Source organism: Clupea harengus, chromosome 7 (genome assembly GCF_900700415.2).
Source record: "Clupea harengus chromosome 7, Ch_v2.0.2, whole genome shotgun sequence".
Lineage (NCBI taxonomy): Eukaryota > Metazoa > Chordata > Actinopteri > Clupeiformes > Clupeidae > Clupea > Clupea harengus.
In genome coordinates, this window is record NC_045158.1 from 25,470,395 (window position 1) to 25,486,543 (window position 16,149).

Consider the following 16,149-nt stretch of genomic DNA (forward strand, 5'->3'; position numbering starts at 1 on the left):
GACACACGGATGTCCGAACCCCGGAGCTTTGCTGGATAAGACTGCAGAAGCTCTCCATCGGTTTAATTACAGAAGCTGACCAGCTGCTCTGCACGGGGAAGTCGCTGCGTCTCTCACACTCATCTCCAATCCACAGGAGTGGCCTGATGCTGAGCCTCTCTGCGTCTCCCACTCTCATCTCCAATCCACAGGAGTGGCCTGATGCTGAGCCTCTCTGCGTCTCCCACTCTCATCTCCAATCCACAGGAGTGGCCTGATGCTGAGCCTCTCTGGCACACCACGCGGGGCAGTGGGTGGAATCTCCCCTGGCCGTTGGCAGAGCCATTTGTGTCTGCCAGCGTGTCTCTGCGCTGATGCTGCTGCGACTGGTTCACACTCAGACGGAGCTCGTCAGAGCACTCCGAGACACTGGCACAGGATTGGACTGAAAGAGTACAAAACAGGGGACGGTTCTGAAAAGCACTCTTCAGAAAGGCCACTCTCATTTTAAAAGGATTGGATGGATTGTTCCGGAAGCGCTGTGGCAGGGCCCCCTCTGTGGCCCCTGCAGTGACAGCCTCTCCATCGAAAAGCCCTGGTGGGTAGAGAGGCCCGCCAACGATGAGTTTCTTTGAATTGCAGCGGTTTACGCTCATTATTGTACTCCAGTTTCTGGGTCTTGTGGTCTTTGTTGTACAGTTTTACTATATTGTATTTCCCCGAAATAACATAAATTATGTATTAATTAATTAAGATAATAGATTGGCTTGACGGCTTTGCATTTTTAAATACACATATTGTATAAATGATTTTGCCTGGATACATCGGTAAGACACATGGAATTAAAAAGGATCCGAAACACAACAGTATGAAGAAATCATGTTGTTGTAGTTTTTGTGTGAATTACATGAAGCCTCTTGTCAAACCACACTGTTAACAAAGATAACCGAGTACACTTCACTGGCATACTAAATGGATGATGACAGGTAATACGGCTGAGTAGTTCACTGCATACTGTACACTACTCTGGCATACTAAATGTCGAATGTAGGTAATGAAGAACACTATACTGACATACTGTGTGCCTGAACGCAGTATACAGTACATGGAAGCATCACAAAAGGGAGATTAGCTTTAAAAATAGAACACAGCCATATTAGCATACTGTACATTCACATGGCTCCATTCTTCTGTGGCTCAGCGCTGTGTTCTGGCCTCCAGCGTGTGTGTGTGTTTGTGTGTGTGTGTGTGTGTGTGTGTGTGTGTGTGTCTGCATTTGATGGATTCAGTGCAGACTGTTAATCACAGCAGATGTTTCTTTCATGATGTTGAGCACCAGTGGCTTGCTTTCGCTTCTTCTTCAGCTGAATGAGAGGCTGGATTAGATGCAGAGTGTGTGTGTATCTCTCTCTCTCTCTCTGTGTGTGTGTGTGCGTGTGTGTGTGTGTGTGTGTGTGTGTGTGTGTGTCACAGCACCATCTACAGAGAAATGAGTGAGTTCTGAGTGAGGGACCAGGAGCGTGAACCTCACTGCTACAATAAGAAGCGTAAGTCTGATTGACTTTCACACAATCAGCTGCCACACTCGCCTATGTGTGTGTGTGTGTGTGTGTGTGTGTGTGTGTGTGTGTGTGCGCCACACCTCGCCTGACCCCAATCAGCTGCCATCAGCTTCAGATAATCTGACTAATGTGCTGTTGCTTATCACAGTAATTTCCATACACACACTTATACAAATACACATGCACTCACACAAACACACTCATACACCAGAGGCTCGGAGATTGAATTGCCATATTCTGAGACAGACATTTTGTGTTTTGAAGCTCCTATTAATGCAGACGTGAAGTTTTTCCCTGATCCTTTCAAATGGTTTACACACAGACCGGTCACCCAAGCAGGGACGTGCACAGAAGGGGGCTAAGGTTGCTCGGGCAACTGCCCGTTTGCCCTCCTCGACTGAAGTTGCCCCTCCGAAGGAAATATATATATATTTTTAAATAGTATTACGGCTGCAGAACTTCATGTGTGCCTAGATAAAATAATCGCGGAATAAGCGTCCAGGGGACGGGGGCGTGGCAGCGGCGGTTAGTGAGAGTTTAAAAGGATATAGGCAAAATATGCGTCCAGGGGACGGGGGCGTGGCAGCGGCGGTTGCCCCTTTTTTCCAGGGCAGAGCAACTGCCTTTCAAAATTCCTGTGCACGTCCCTGCACCCAAGGTTACACACAGACACGTCACCCAGGGTTACACACAGACACGTCACCCAGGGTTACACACAGATACGTCACCCAGGGTTACACACAGTCCTGTTACCCAGGTTAAGCAAAGACCCATCTGTGTCTGGATATACAGTATACAGATATGTCTGTCCTGGTTTAGGTGATGTCTTAGGGTTAGCTGTTCTGGGTTAGTTTAATGCATTAGCTTCTGGGGATGAGGGTTAGATGTTCTGGTTAGGCCTACATGTTAGCTATTGAAGATGAGGGTTAGCTGTTCAGGGTTAGGCCTACGTGTTAGCCATTGAGGATGAGGGTTAGGTGTACATGTTCACTCTGGGTTAGGTATACAAGTTCTGTTCACAAAGGAGAAGAAATAGTTGTTAGCAGCTCTGAGTTTGGCAGTTAGGCTAAGGGTTAGCTGTTAGCTGATCTAAGTTAGGCCGTCAGGCTAAGGGTTAGCTGTTAGCTGTTAGCTGCTCTGAGTTAGGCAGTCAGGCTAAGGGTTAGCTGTTAGCCAGTCCTGTCTCTGTGTGTGAGACTGTGTGCAGCATCTGTCTTTCATATGAGCTGTCAGCTTTGTTTCTTCCTGGCATTTGGCTTGTCCTGTGCACCTATCTGTCTCTGACGAAGAAACTCCTGAATCACAGCTTTTCATCTGTAGGCCAGTTGCTCCTCAAGGTCAGGAATTGATTGGATCTGGTTTTCCTCGCAGCGTGGCGCTCCAGGACTGATGGGGTTGCGCTGCGCTCCCTCTCCTCTACTCCCCCAGCAGGATAGCGAACATGTCTGAGTTTCACAGAGGACTGCCTCAACTGCCTAGAACTGCTCTATGTACAAAACAATCTGTAAAAATACACTTCAATGTAAAATGGGTAATTCTTCTGGTTAATTGTGCAAAACAAAGATGATCATTCCACCCTTTTCAAAGAATGATGATGAACACAAACAGATGTATTGTTATTATTATTACTGAGTATTTTGGTCAGGATTGCGTATAGCAGCCACAGAACTGCTCAGAGCTTCTGGCCGTGTATCTCTACTGGGACAGGTTGATACACACACACTCACACTGACAAACACACACACACAAATCCGTGTAGCTCTACTTGGACAGGTTGATACACACACACTCACACTGACACACACACACACACACACACACACACACACACTCACACTGACACACACACACACACATACACCCGTGTAGCTCTAATTGGACCGGTTGCATCATTCAGTGGAATTCCGTTACTATCTGTGATGGTATCATCTGGTTGGCTACACAAGGTAGCTATGTACTGATACTGATACACACACACACACTCACACACACACACACACCCACACACACACACACACACACACACACACAGTGACACAGAGAAGGTTGTGCTTTGGTGGTTTCTCTGCACTTGGGCTGCGTTCCACATCCTCGCTAATGGAGACTATTTGTTCCTCTTCATCAAGCGGCACCTGGGGCCTCTGCATGGGAAGAGCGTGGCTAACAGTGTCATCTTCCAATTAGCACAGACTCTCACCGTCTCAACTGCAGGCCCTTCTGAGCCCTCCACGGACAGTGGGACAGCGCTCACTGGCACTGCTGCACTGATGAACGTGCTCTAGGGATAGGGTGTTGATGCCCTGATGAACGTGCTCTAGGGTTAGGGTTAGATGTAGATGCCCTGATGAACGTGCTCTTAACCTCTGGCTGTGGCCCAGAGAGGACGGGCTGGGCAAACTGCTGGGCAAACACAGCTGATTTGATGCCATATACACCCCACCAGAAACAGCTGTTCACACAGACACCTGCCTGCTCTTTATATATCTACACCAGACACAGCTGTTCATTCAGACTCCTGTTTTTTTTATATATATCTGCCGTCTGGTTGTTTTATTCTATCTGAGAAAAAATTATATTTCTACATGGCTTATCATCCCGTCACCCTTTAAATAAAATGATTTCACATAAGACTGCGGTTCACTGATAACCGAATGAGTCATGGCGGCTCCAGATGTGTGACTGAGCTGACGACAGCCTCCTGGCGCTCTTTAAACTCTTTGAACCTGCTTAATGTGATCTCAGACTGGAGCAGCCTCGCTGCGAGGGAGCCGTGCTGAAGGGGAGATTGACACGCCCCCAGCAGTGCCCCAGCGCTCAGCCCTGACACGGTGCTCATTGTCGCTACATTTTCAGAAGAACAGAAGGGCTAGGTTTGAAAGACGTGACACAATCGAATGCTATTAAGGGCAATTATTCAGAAACATTGACTGTGAATGACTCTCTCTTATTCCCCCTCTACACGACACCACAATAGGTTCAGATCTACATACTGGTATTATCACTCATCAAGTATGGCTGTTTTATGTGTAAGGACCATCTACCTTTGCAAATGGAGATGATGTGTCATGGTAGTATTCTGAAGAAGCTAACAACTACAGAAGGACATTGTGTCTCTGCATGACCTCACTAAATAACAACAGTGCATCTCTGCGTTAGTCACTAAATAACAACAGTGCATCTCTGCGTTAGTCACTAAATAAGAACAGTGCATCTCTGCGTTAGTCACTAAATAACAACAGTGCATCTCTGCGTTAGTCACTAAATAACAACAGTGCATCTCTGAGTTAGTCACTAAATAACAACAGTGCATCTCTGCGTTAGTCACTAAATAAGAGCAGCCATTTCTACTCTAGTCACTAAATAAGAGCAGCCATCTCTGTGTTAGTCACTTAATAAGAACAGCCATTTCTACTCTAGTCACTAAATAACAACAGTGCATCTCTGCGTTAGTCACTAAATAAGAACAGTCAATGTCCATTTCTACTTTAGTCACTAAATAAGAACAGTGCATTTCTATTTTAGTTACTAAATAAGAACAGTGCATTTCTACTTCAGTCACTTAATAAGAACAGCCATTTCTACTCTAGTCACTAAATAAGAGCAGTCCATCTCTGCAGATCTTACAAAATAAGAGGAGTGTATCTCTTCAGCACACATTTCCCTGTTCCTCGGGGATGAATGCAGTTAACCCAGCCAGAAACACATGCTTTTCTTTTCCTTTTCAGGATGGCTTCGTGTCTGCTGAGATAGGCCTGCTGCACGGCCTGGCATGGATGCTACCTCATCTGCACACGCTTCACATTTCACCATTCAAATATTAGCTTTTCATAAGAGATTAGACGCTGACAAACACACCATTGTGTGTGTGTGTGTGTGTGTGTGTGTGTGTGTGTGTGTGTGACTCACTCTGAAATGGGGGACGTGTTTCTGTGTCAAGCATATCCAAGGGGAAAATCACATGCAGTGACAACAGCAGGATGAGCCACACACACACACACACACACACACACACACACACACACACACACACACACACACACACACACACACACACTCAAACTCACACAGACTCACACACACACATTCCACTCCTCAAAAGAAGCCATGTTTATGTCACATGATGTATTAGTCTGTATTAGAATGAAAGACTGCACTAAAGATGTACAAAACATTGCATTATTCAGGGTAAAGACTGGGGGTGTAAGTGTTTTTGTGGAAACGGTGGCATATGAAGTATGTCACCCTGAATAAAGAAGCAGCAGAGGCTGTGCCTGTGCTGTCGATGCACCTCTCCTTCAGCTCTCATTAGATGCTCAAACGCCTCCCCCGGCATTTCCCATCTCTGAGGCAGCGCCGCACTCACAGAAACAGGGAAGGTCCTTGATTCAGCACGTTTATATATTTAGCAGAAGCAAAACATTCATGTATTCATCTCACTCACCTCACTCTCATATCTCTCATTCCACATGTCTCACCATTCCACATGTCTCACCATTCCACATATATCACCATTCCACATATCTCAACATTCCACATGTCTCACCATTTCGAAATATATCACCATTCCTCATGTCTCACCATTCCACATGTCTCACCATTCCACATGTGTTTCCCATGTCTCAGCTTCTCCCTGAGTGCTGAATATTATGACCCTAGCCAAACAGGGCCACAGCAGGGAGACAGCAGGGAGACAGGACCACGGCAGGATGACAGGTTCACAGCAGGGAGACAGCAAGACCAAAGCAGGGAGACAGCAGGACAACAGCAGGGAAACAGCAGGGCCACAGCAGGACGACAACAGGGAGACAGCAGGGAGACAGGGCCACGGCAGGGCGACAGGGCCACGGCAGGGCGACAGGGCCACAGCAGGGAGACAGCAAGACCAAAGCAGGGAGACAGCAGGACAACAGCAGGGCGACATACAGTAGAGGGTGGACAATCAGGATATCTGCTCCCTGGGAGTTAGATCAATGACCCTAATGTTCTTAAATGGCTGCTTCTCCGGCTGAGGGATAGGAGCCATTACAGGAGCATAACGACTCCTGTTATGAACATAACGACTTCTGCTCTGAACATAACGACTCCTATCATAAACATAACGACTCCTGTTCCGTCAGGAGCAGCTCTCCTGCTCTATCAGCTGTGAGCAGGAGAGAGAGATGGAGAGAGCATAAAGAGAAGAAGAGAAGAGGGAGAGAGAGATGGAGAGGGGCTAAAGAGAAGGAGAGAGAGATGGAGAGAGCATAAAGAGAAGGGGAGAGAAGAGAGAGATGGAGAGAGCATAAAGAGAAGGAGAGAGAGATGGAGAAAGCATAAAGAGGAGGGAGAGATAGATGGAGAGAGCATAAAGAGAAGGGGAGAGAAGAGAGAGATGGAGAGAGCATAAAGAGAAGGAGAGAGAGATGGAGAGAGCATAAAGAGAGGGGGAGAGATGGAGAATGAGAGAAGGAGAGAGCATAAGGAGAGAGGAGAGAGAGAGATGGAGAGAGCATAAAGAGGAGAGAGAGATGGAGAATGAGAGAAGGAGAGAGCATAAGGAGAGAGGAGAGAGAGAGAGATGGAGAGAGCATAAAGAGGAGAGAGAGATGGAGAATGAGAGAAGGAGAGAGGCATGAGAAGAGTGTGAAAGAGTGACAGAGATGTAGTCTGGGCTCCTCTATGATAAGACGCGTTCACGAGGAGGCTGGAGGCCTGAGGAGAGGGAGAGAGATGGAGAGAGCATAAAGAGAAGGAGAGAGAGAGAGAGATGGAGAGAGCATAAAGAGAAGGAGAGAGATGGAGAGAGCATAAAGAGAAGGAGAGAGAGAGAGAGCATAAAGAGAAGGAGAGAGAGAGAGAGCATAAAGAGAAGGAGAGAGAGAGAGATGGAGAGAGCATAAAGAGAAGGGGAGAGAAGAGAGAGATGGAGAGAGCATAAAGAGAAGGAGAGAGAGATGGAGAAAGCATAAAGAGAAGGAGAGAGAGAGAGAGCATAAAGAGAAGAAGAGAAGGAGAGATAGATGGAGAGAGCATAAAGAGAGGGGGAGAGGAGAGAGAGAGAAGGAGAGAGCATAAGGAGAGAGGAGAGAGAGAGAGATGGAGAGAGCATAAAGAGGAGAGAGAGATGGAGAATGAGAGAAGGAGAGAGGCATGAGAAGAGTGTGAAAGAGTGACAGAGATGTCGTCTGGGCTCCTCTATGATAAGACGCGTTCACGAGGAGGCTGGAGGCCTGAGGAGAGGGAGAGAGATGGAGAGAGCATAAAGAGAAGGAGAGAGAGATAGAGATGGAGAGAGCATAAAGAGAAGGAGAGAGATGGAGAGAGCATAAAGACAAGGAGAGAGAGAGAGAGAGCATAAAGAGAAGGAGAGAGAGAGAGAGCATAAAGAGAAGGAGAGAGAGAGAGAGCATAAAGAGAAGGAGAGAGAGAGAGATGGAGAGAGGCCTGGGGAGAGCATGAAGAATAATTCATTCGTTTTACACCGAGCGCACTGTGCTTCACCGCACTGTTTGCTTCAAGACAAAACTATCAGTCATTGTACTAAAGTAGTTTGCAAATATGATGATAAGGGTTTTAATTAAATTGCTTGAATGGGTCTTTTGGCTTATTCAATGCGATTCACAAATCCACTAAGAGGAATCTCATTTGTGGGTGCGAGCGTAATTTGTGTTCAGCGCTGGTGTCAGACTGACTGAATTCCGGCAGTTTCAAATGTAACCGCAAACTGCTAACACTGTTCGTTCCTCGCGGCAGATATCTGCCGCCTGCCTCATCTACTGATCATTTATGTGATTTCAACTCCGTCGCGTCTCTGTTGAGTGGTGTAGGTTATGGTGGGGACACGGTTCACTACTGCGAGGCAATCTTTTCGGATGTAAAAATATTTTATGTCCTACCAGAGAACGTGATTGAGAACCAACTTATGATGGACTAGTTGACGTGTTCCCTGAAGCTGTATCTGAACCTTTTAACTGTGTTGTCTTTGCCAGGGGTGATTACCCAGGAGGCCCCACCCAGGCCCAACCAAGCTTAAGGGGGCCAGTCCCACGACGCCACTCTCCAGACATAATCACAGAAAATCTGCAAGATGGAGTAGAGACTCAATTACATTTAACACTGCCTGCTTTTGGCCAGAAACGAAACCAGGCCAGTCGAGTGAAAAGGCAATCCATTTGGAGAGATTGCATTTGTGGCAGGCCTTTTGAGACTAACGTTTCTTTTAAAGCCAAATCAACAGAATGCCATCCAATCTCAGTGATCCTCCGTGACCAAATAAATTATTTTGTTTTATTTATGTGTTTTCCACCGTGTACTTCAAGATTTATGTAGCAACCCTCCCCCTCCTTCAAGCATTCATGTCTAAAAAGGAGAATAAACAACATGGATGTGTTTTATGAGTCTGTGAGTAAAACCTCCTCCTCTACACTCATAATTCACTAATTGACAGCAGACGGCCCAACTTTAATGATAGGCAGAGTGAACTCATGTGCTCCCACAGCAAACAGAGAGGAGCTGCATTCTCCATTAGCTGGACTGAGGAGCTGCATTCTCCATTAGCTGGACTGAGGAGCTGCATCCTCCATTAGCTGGACTGAGGAGCTGCATCCTCCATTAGCTGGACTGAGGAGGATTGGTGTGGATGTTCTGGTTCCATTAGCTGGACTGAGGAGGATTGGTGTGGATGTTCTGGTTCCATTAGCTGGACTGAGGAGGATTGGTGTGGATGTTCTGGTCCCATTAGCTGGACTGAGGGAAATTGGTGTGGAGGTTCTAGCAGGTTCCTTTGCTAACATGTTATTCAGAGCATCAACCAACTATCTGGGTACAAATGAACATGGGCAAGCCTAAATCTGACAGCTGTGTTAGGGACGCCTCTCTCTCTCTCTCTCTCTTTCTCTCTCTCTCACAACCCTAACCCTGACAGCTGTGTTAGGGACTCCTCTCTCTCGCTCTCTCTCTCTCTCTCTCTCACAAGCTTAACCCTCACAGATGTGATAGGGACGCCTCTCTCTCTCTCTCTCTCTCTCTCTCTCTCTTTCACTCTCTCTCACAAGCCTGGAGAGAAAGACTCCTGGTAGGGAATGACTCCTTGTCCTCCTCTTCATTGTCTCCATCTTGACTTTTCAAGAAGTCTATCCTCCACAGCTTGGTACCTAAATGCTCTTGTAAGCAGGGCTGTAGTGATAAAATTAGAGGTGGGTAAACTATGAATTTTGTGATCAGACAGACCTCGACGCGAAGCAACGCAACATAAAGCGTCGCGACTCTGTAAGGCTGTCCTGGCTATATTCCATTATGTTATCAGTTAAAGTCATATTAAATCAATGACAGTGAATACATGTGTTTGTAGTTTATTCAATTTCAAGAAAACAGTAAAGAAAAGTATGTGTAGGCCTCACAACAATGAAGGGGGTGGAGGGGGAGACAAAAGAAAGGACCTCTATAGGACCTACAAAAAAATGTAAGGCCTCTGGAAACAGGCCCTGAGTGTTACAGCTGAAAAGTATAATATAAAAAGAAACCATGCTGCAATTAAACACTTTCCCTGTTCTTTAACCATTGGAGAAACCTCCAATGTCAACTCAACACAATAACACAATTGCTATATTAAGACGCAGGGGAGGCTGTGCCTCATCTCAGATTGCGCAATCCCTCACAAACTGGGTTGAGCGCATGCGTAGAACCTTCTTAGTATTGCTGATCTGACATAAAAAAAAAAATCACGGAGGGGAGGCAAACAGTACCTCTGCCTCACCGGTCGGGTTTATGTTTGTTCTGCTGTTTCTTTTCTGCTACACTTATATTTCACCTTGACCGCGAAAATGGAAGATTCTATAGCTAATCTAAAACATTTCATTTAGCAATTCACTTAGCTATGTCTAACTGGTTTGCAAAGAATCTATCTACAATTTTCAATGAATTAGCCTAATCTACAGCGATACGCGTGATGATAATTACTCATGCATCTTCAATTGCTAAAATAATTGACGTTTTACTAGGCATATTTAGATGGCACCGGGAAGGCTGGCTTGTAACCTGCATCATCGTATTTGCAAGCACGTTATTAATAGAGTGTGTCCCTGTCTTAATGCGATGTTGTCCGAACCAAAACAACGTTTAAAAACGTGAATTGATCTTCTTCAGTCTTACTTTGTACTTGAGGCATTTTGCGGGCATCTGTGGGAGTGGGAGCACTGATGGTCTCTTCAAAAATCGCCTGATATCCATGGCTAATTAATCCATTCCGAACAGAGACAGGCAGGCTAATCCACAACGTGTATGTGTTTACATACTTCCTGGATCCTGATTGGTGTCGCCGCCGTAGCCAAGACACCGATTGGAGGGTCACAGACCATAATACAGCGCAGATGAAAATTATTCAGACTACAGCGTTTATATGTTCAACAATTTGAAATATAGGTGTTTTAAAATGACACCAAAATTATTTCTGATTATTCCAACGGCAGAATACAAGGCCCAGGAAACTTTGAGGTGCGTAAACGATATTTAGAGGTGCGTAAACGCTATTTCCAAAATTCCAGAGGTGCGTAAACGGCGTTTACGTGCGCGTACCCTCCACTACAGCCCTGCTTGTAAGGGGCAAATGTTACACCCAGGACGCTGCGCTCGTCTAGTGAGCGTCGTTTGGCACTGCCGTCTGTGCAAGCACGGCAATCCAGACTATTCTCATTTGTAGTTCCACGTTGGTGGAACAAACTGCCTAGTACTGCCAGAGCAGGGGCGTCCCTCTCTACCTTCAAGAAGCTTCTGAAGACCCAACTCTTCAGAGAGCACCTCCCTTCCTAACTGGCACCTTGACTAGCGCTTAACTTGCACTTCAGCAGTTACATTTCTGCACTTCTTTTTCCTTTCTAGGTCGTTTTTCAAATTCTTATGTAAAGTAGTATTTATTGTTACACCATGTTTTTTTTGCTCTTAGCTTGACTGTTCTCTCCCTTGTACGTCGCTTTGGACAAAAGCGTCTGCTAAATGACTAAATGTAAATGTAAATAACCACCAACATTAGGGATAGAAGGTGGGAGCAGAACCAGCAAGCACTCTGTAGGCAAGCATAAGTGACTTGAACTTAATGCGAGCAGCTACCGGCAGCCAGTGGAGCTCAATGAGTAGCGGGGTGACGTGTGCCCTTTTCGGTTGGTTGAACACCAGACGCGCCGCCGCGTTCTGGATCATCTGTAGTGGTTTCACCACGCAAGCCGGCAGGCCCGTTAGGAGGGCGTTGCAGTAGTCAAGGCTATGACATCGGTGGTTGTGGCGTACAGATCATCACACGGCCCAAGTCTTTAGAGCTGAAATTACTGCCTCAAAATCCCCCCTAGAGCAGAGCAACTCAGCCTATCCCTCAGTGAAACTCACACAGGGCAGCTCGTGTATGCAGGTTTTAGACACCAAGTCTTCAGGTTAATAAGCAACTGACAAATGATTTGTGGAGCCTTGGGGGGAATATGCAATATGCAACCGCATTTCCACATTCAGTGGACTTAATTCTGTGTCGATCTCAGAGCTTGTGAGGAGTGTGTGTGTGTGTGTGGATCTCAGAGCTCGTGAGGAGTATCCACTTCAGATGCTCAACCCCTTCTCCAGCATTCAGCACCTAATCCATATTTGGCTTCCCATCCTAGTGTGTGTGTGTGTGTCTGTGTGTGTGTGTGCGTGTGTCTGTTTGTGTGTGCGTGTGTGTGTGTGTGTGTGGGCAGGTGTGTGTGTGTGTGTGCATTCAGCACCTAATCGATATTTGTCTTCCGACCCTAGGCCACGAGGCCTCGTATGAGCATGAAGAAGACCTGCAGCATAAAGTCTGTCCTGTCCTCTTCTCATTGTTCGCAGGCAAAGCAGAAAGCTGCAGGTGTGTCTGAGATATTAACACGGCCTGTAGGGTCTGTCTACAAGAGAAACAGAGACAAAACATTAGAGGCTCCCTCATGCAGGACGTGTGTGTGTGTGTGTGTGTGTGTGTGTGTGTGTGTGCGTGCGTGCTTGCGAGTCTGTGTGTGACTGTGAGAGAGAACACTTCCTTCTACAGAGTGAGCACCGTTTGTTTTTTCACTGTTAAAGTGTCATGGCAGTGTTTGACCAATGGTGTGTGTGAGTGTGAGTGTGTGTGCGTATGAGTATATGTGTGTGTGTGTAGACGAGAATGACGAAAAATTGAATAAAATAAAATAAAATATAATATCTCTAAAAAAAAACTCCTGCACACCGTCACCCTGCCTGGCTGAGATGAATGAGGTTTGTGTGTGTGTGTGTGTGTGTGTGTCTGGCGCGTGCGCGCGCGTATGTGTGTGTGTGAAGGGGCTGTGCAGCCCCAAAGTGTTTACACACAGAGAAAGAATGACAAACACACTCTCATGAATTTTAATGGCCTCCAAACATCAGGCCTTTTCATCTGATGCTGCTGTTTCCCAAGCGCCCCAGTTTTTTTTCGCCTGTTCCTTCACACTTGGCCTCTGCAATATTCTCAAACGCTGCATTCTCATATGCAGCCAGGCCTCTGGGATAGAAGGAGCTGCCATTTTGTGAGGGTGCAATTATCCACTTGAGTGGCAACAAAGCAAATGGACACAGATGATGTTTTTCTCGTCCACCTACACGTGTGTGCCTGGATGAGGAGTGGACCACTGTGTTCATCATGTGCAGACCAACACCTACGTGTGTGTGTGTGTGTGTGTGTGTGTCTGGATGAGGAGTGGACCACTGTGTTCATCATGTGCAGACCAACACCTACGTGTGTGTGTGTGTGTGTGTGTGTGTGTGTGTGCCTGGATGAGGAGTGGACCTCTCTGTGTGTCTGGATGAGGAGTGGACCTCTATGTTCATCATGTGCAGACCAACACCTACATGTGTGTGTGTGTGTGTGTGTGTGTGTGTGTGTGTGTGTGTGTGTCTGGATGAGGAGTGGACCTCTCTGTTCATCATGTGCAGACCAACACCTACATGTGTGTGTGTGTGTGTGTGTGTGTGTGTGTGTGTGTGTGTGTGTGTTCATCATGTGCCTGGATGAGGAGTGGACCTCTGTGTTCATCATGTGCAGACCAACACCTACGTGTGTGTGTGTGTGTGTGTGTGTGTGTGTGTGTGTGTGTGTCTGGGTGAGGAGTGGACCTCTCTGTTCATCATGTGCAGACCAACACCTACACGTGTGTGTGTGTGTGTGTGTGTGTGTGTGTGTGTCTGGATGAGGAGTGGACCACTCTGTTCATCATGTGCAGACCAACACCTGTGTGTGTGTGTGTGTGTGTGTGTGTGTGTGTGTGTGTGTGTGTGTGTGTGTGTGTGTGTGTGTGTGTGTGTGTGTGTGTGTGTGTGTGTGTGTGTGTGTGTCTGGATGAGGAGTGGTCCTCTCTGTTTATCTTGTGCAGACCAAGTGAAAGGTTGAGACACAGTCCTATAAGCCTGAATGGCATTTTAAGGCTGCAAAGTGGTACTGATAAAGGATCAGAAGACTGGAGTCCATCAGGGTGAGGCTAGAGTATGGATCTCTCATGTGGTCCACATCCTTTATGGCGCTCGTGAGATGCTGGTGGTGAGACTCTGGTGAGAGTCTGGTGAGACTCTGGTGAGACACTGGCTGGTGAGATAAATGGCTGAGACGGTACAGCCAAGTTTATGTAGCGCCCCTGTACTCAACTGGGAGCGGAACAATCTTTGCCTATGACCTCTATCGCTAGGATAGAGGTGCTTCGGGTTCTCGTAGTTATTAGTGTGGTTAGGCTAGTTCTAGGCTCGGCATTGGAGGGGGGAGAAAACTGACAATAATAAAAGCATATACAATTTATGGTAAATACAATAGTTTTAATAAATATAATGATATAATAATAACAATAATGATAATAACAATAAGACAATAATACAAAAGAAAAGAGAGCTCTATTAATTATCAAATAAAATACAATTAAACAAATTAATTATCAAATAAAATACAATTAAACAGTCCAAACAAAACAAATTGGTGAGATGCTGGTGAGCTGCTGGTGAGCCGCCGGTGAGATTATGTGAGAAGCTCGTGAGACACTCTGCTGCGGCTGAAGTTTTTGCTGAGCTGATGACAGTCTGCCCGTCTGGCCTCTTTGTCCGGGCGAACTTGCAGGGATGGGAAAGGAGGCTTTTACTGCAGTCGGCTGGAGGGCAACAACAGGATCTCTCAATCCCTACGGTCACTGACACAGACACATGCAGAATACACAGCTCTGTAATGTGATGCCCTGCGTGAAGAGTGTGCAGAATACACAGCTCTCTGATGTGATCCCCTGCTTCAAGAGTGTGCAGAATACACAGCTCTGTGATGTGATCCCCTGCTTCAAGAGTGTGCAGAATACACAACTCTGTGATGTGATCCCCTGCTTCAAGAGCGCTTCAAGATGTGATCCCCTGCTTCAAGAGTGTGCAGAATACACAGCTCTGTGATGTGATCCCCTGCTTCAAGAGCGCTTCAAGAGTGTGCAGAATACACAGCTCTGTGATCCCCTGCTTCAAGAGCGTGCAGAATACACAGCTCTGTGATGTGATCCCCTGCTTCAAGAGCGCTTCAAGAGTGTGCAGAATACACAGCTCTGTGATCCCCTGCTTCAAGAGTGTGCAGAATACACAGCTCTGTGATGTGATCCCCTGCTTCAAGAGTGTGCAGAATACACAGCTCTGTGATCCCCTGCTTCAAGAGTGTGCAGAATACACAGCTCTGTGATGTGATGCCCTGCTTCAAGAGCGTGCAGAATACACAGCTCTGTGATGTAATCCCCTGCTTCAAGAGTGTGCAGAATACACAGCTCTGTGATGTAATCCCCTGCTTCAAGAGTGTGCAGAATACACAGCTCTGTGATGTGATCCCCTGCTTCAAGAGTGTGCAGAATACACAGCTCTGTGATGTGATGCCCTGCTTCAAGAGCGCTTCAAGAGTGTGCAGAATACACAGCTCTGTGATCCCCTGCTTCAAGAGCGTGCAGAATAAACAGCTCTGTGATGTGATGCCCTGCTTCAAGAGCGTGCAGAATACACAGCTCTGTGATGTGATGCCCTGCTTCAAAGGGTAAGTGATGTCTCTCTCTTCTGTTAAGAACACAAAGGTAACATCATCCCATGCTGAAGACTCATCAGTCCACAGTCCAACACAAATGGAACAATAATCACACACACACACACACATGTGTGCATACACATAGGCACATAAACACACACACACGCACTGTGTAGGGCTATTTGTTTGGTTTTCTGCCTTTCTGTTGTTTGTCGTTTTGGCCGTTTATCAATCACACACACACACACACACACACGCACACACGCACACACGCACACAAACACACACACACACGTCTATCAAGGTGGTGAATCTACCCCGCATTCACAACCATTTGCTTTCCTGCTACATCAGCCGATGGGGTTAGCTTAGGGTCACATACACACGCACAAACACACACAAACAAATCCTCACTCTCTCTCCTTCACTCTCACACACACACTCTCTCCTGCCTCTAAACATACATGTACACGGCCCATGGGTCTCTCTCTCTCTCACACACACACACACACACACACACACACACACACACACACACACACACACACACACACACACACACACACACACACTTTCCTGAAAATCCACTGATAACTC

The 16,149-nt window shown here is 46.6% G+C and overlaps 1 protein-coding gene across 1 annotated transcript; it reads left to right on the plus strand.

The window, feature by feature from the left end:
• The first annotated feature begins 14,738 nt into the window (after positions 1-14,738).
• LOC116220957 (keratin-associated protein 10-5-like) lies at positions 14,739-15,568 on the plus strand. Its single transcript, XM_031569877.1, has 2 exons — positions 14,739-14,920; positions 15,166-15,568. Exons 1-2 carry the CDS (start codon positions 14,739-14,741, stop codon positions 15,566-15,568), a joined length of 585 nt encoding a protein of 194 aa, XP_031425737.1.
• The last annotated feature ends 581 nt before the right edge of the window (positions 15,569-16,149 follow it).